General features: G+C 43.8%; 1 protein-coding gene across 1 annotated transcript in view; it reads left to right on the forward strand.

Annotated features, from left to right (window-relative positions):
• The window catches only part of usp54b (ubiquitin specific peptidase 54b), a 56,365-nt gene that overhangs the window by 25,828 nt on the left and 28,037 nt on the right, over positions 1-2,500 (forward strand). The window contains exon 3 of the mRNA XM_042710139.1: positions 603-737. Coding sequence (XP_042566073.1) covers positions 603-737 — 135 coding nt within the window. The remainder of the gene's footprint in view (positions 1-602; positions 738-2,500) is intronic.

Genomic DNA, 2,500 nt, shown 5'->3' on the forward strand with positions numbered 1-2,500 from the left:
CCAGACACCACGGGGTCAGTTCCTCATCTCTTATAATTATAACTAATTAGGTATGTCTTTGCTTTGTGTGACATCGTTTGAATTATTGTGTTCAAATGAGATATTTCACTTATGTTCTTGGGAATCTGCTTTTAATGTATTTTCTTGAATTGACTGTATGTGTAATTATACTAGCATCCATGTCTATCCTTATGAGAGTGTGCAAGTAACACACTTAATATGATATCGTCTCCTACCAGGCTTTGCGCCTGAATAGGGAATTGCTGCAGTGACCATTATGTTGTAGGATCTTTGAATGCGAGAATAGGATCATCCTCCTACAAACCATCATCAGATCATTATGTTGTAGGATCTTTGAATGCGAGAATAGGATCATTCTACCACAAACAATCATCAGATCATTATGTTGTAGGATCTTTGACTGCGAGAATAGGATCATTCTCCCACAAACCATCATCAGATCATTATGTTGTAGGATCTTTGACTGCGAGAATAGGATCATTCTACCACAAACCATTATCAGATCATTATGTTGTAGGATCTTTGAATGCCATACGTGTGGTCACTCTTTAATGGGTGTTGTGCTTGTGTTGTGTCCCCAGAGCATCTTTGCTCAGTTCCAGTTCAGCAGTGAGAAGGTGCTGCCGTCGGACGCCCTGCGCAGCGCTCTGGCCAAGACCTTCCAGGACAAACAGCGCTTCCAACTTGGCATCATGGACGACGCCGCAGAGTGCTTCGTGAGTTGTCTTCTCTTCTCTTCTCTTCTCTTCTCTTCTCTTCTCTTCTCTTTGTTCTGTCACTTAATGTAGAGTCAGAGATTCTTAACATTCCTGTCACTTACTAAAGCCCAGAGTGATGGCTACGTGCGATAAACCTCCTATGTATGTCCCACTGCAAACACACACTCACACACACACACACACACACACACAGACACATATACACACACACACACACACACACAGACACAGACACACACACACACAGACACACAGACAGACACACACACACACACACACACACACACACACACACACACACACACAGAGCTGATAATCTGGTAAGCTTGTTTGTTGACATTGTTTGGGTCTTTAGGGTGTTTGTTGGTATTATTACAACTCCTAGCACAGAGTGTCCCTCTCTGCTTTCTGTAGCTCTTCTATACACTCATCTAATCCCGGAAGGTGATTGTTGGGATCTGTTTGATTGAAGGCTATAGATTCTCTTTATCTCTCATTTATTCCGTTAAAGGACACGCTGGGTAAACATCAATAGCGGTAATTGCTTTTAAGCAAATAAACAGGGGAGGATCCTTTACTGGGGCAAAGCTGAACTGTCTTGTCAGAACTCTGTGTGTGTGTGTGTGTGTGTGTGTGTGTGTGTGTGTGTGTGTGTGTGTGTGTGTGTGTGTGTGTGTGTGTATGTGTGTGTGTGTGTGTGTGTGTGTGTGTGTCTGGGAAAGAGAGAGAGAGAAAGAGAGAGAGAGAGAGAGATAGATAGAGTAGTGTGTCAGAGAAGGATATGTGTGTGTGAAAAAGAGAAAAAGAGGTGTGTGTGTGTGAGCACACATTAGAGAGAGAGAGAGGTGGAGGGGGGGGGGGGTCTCATGTGGTGAGAGAGAGCTCCTCTTTAAGGGTTCATTTATATGCAGTCAGTAATGTGGATGTAAGGAGTTTTAACATATAGATTTATCAAACGCACAGAAGCCAGCCATGAGGGCGCAAGAACAGAATCTAATTACGACTCTATTCGCAGAGATTGTTTTGTTCTCCGGCTTGATGTTGCTGAACACCACCATTAGCGTTACGCAAACAGTTTAAAGACTGCTGACCGGAGCTGCACACCCAGGCGAGGGACAGCACACTGGCCAGGGCCGGGCCATGCTAGCACTGACGGCATTATTATGAGTGGCAGAAGGTGTGCTTGCAGTAGCAATAGGAGCTAATAGTCATTTGAATGCATGGAGCCCTTTTCAGTCGTGCTAGTGCTTGACATTGAACTCTGAAGTGCTGGCTTGCTATATCTGAATCTACATTATATACATTCTACACGTCCATTCATAAGCTTTCCTTAAGTTCACTCAAGGAGTTGTGGAGATGTTTGCACTAGTTTTTTTTTTTTTCTTTTTTTTTCAGTCAATGAATCATTCGGAATATTCTGCTGATTTCTGAACGGTGTTCTGAACATCTGCCCATTCATTCCGAGTTACAGTAGAAGATCGTTTCTCACCGAGCCCAACCTGTTTCTGGGTCAGATCATTGCTCATGTTGCAGACAGAGACTTAGAGGGATTGTTTTACTGTGAGGAGAATCATTCACAGGAGCCCGTTGTGCCGATGATCCTTTGTTCTCTCGTTCTTCCCTACTACCTGATGTCAGGTGGACAGTGGCACTGAGTGTACGCTGAATTTGTATTCTTTTCTTTTTCTGCACTCAGAGGCATTTTACTCAAGTGTGTGTGTGTGTGTGTGTGTGTATGTATGTGTGGGGGTGTGGGGGTG

The sequence above is a fragment of the Clupea harengus genome, chromosome 16 (genome assembly GCF_900700415.2).
Source record: "Clupea harengus chromosome 16, Ch_v2.0.2, whole genome shotgun sequence".
Taxonomy (NCBI): Eukaryota; Metazoa; Chordata; class Actinopteri; order Clupeiformes; family Clupeidae; genus Clupea; species Clupea harengus.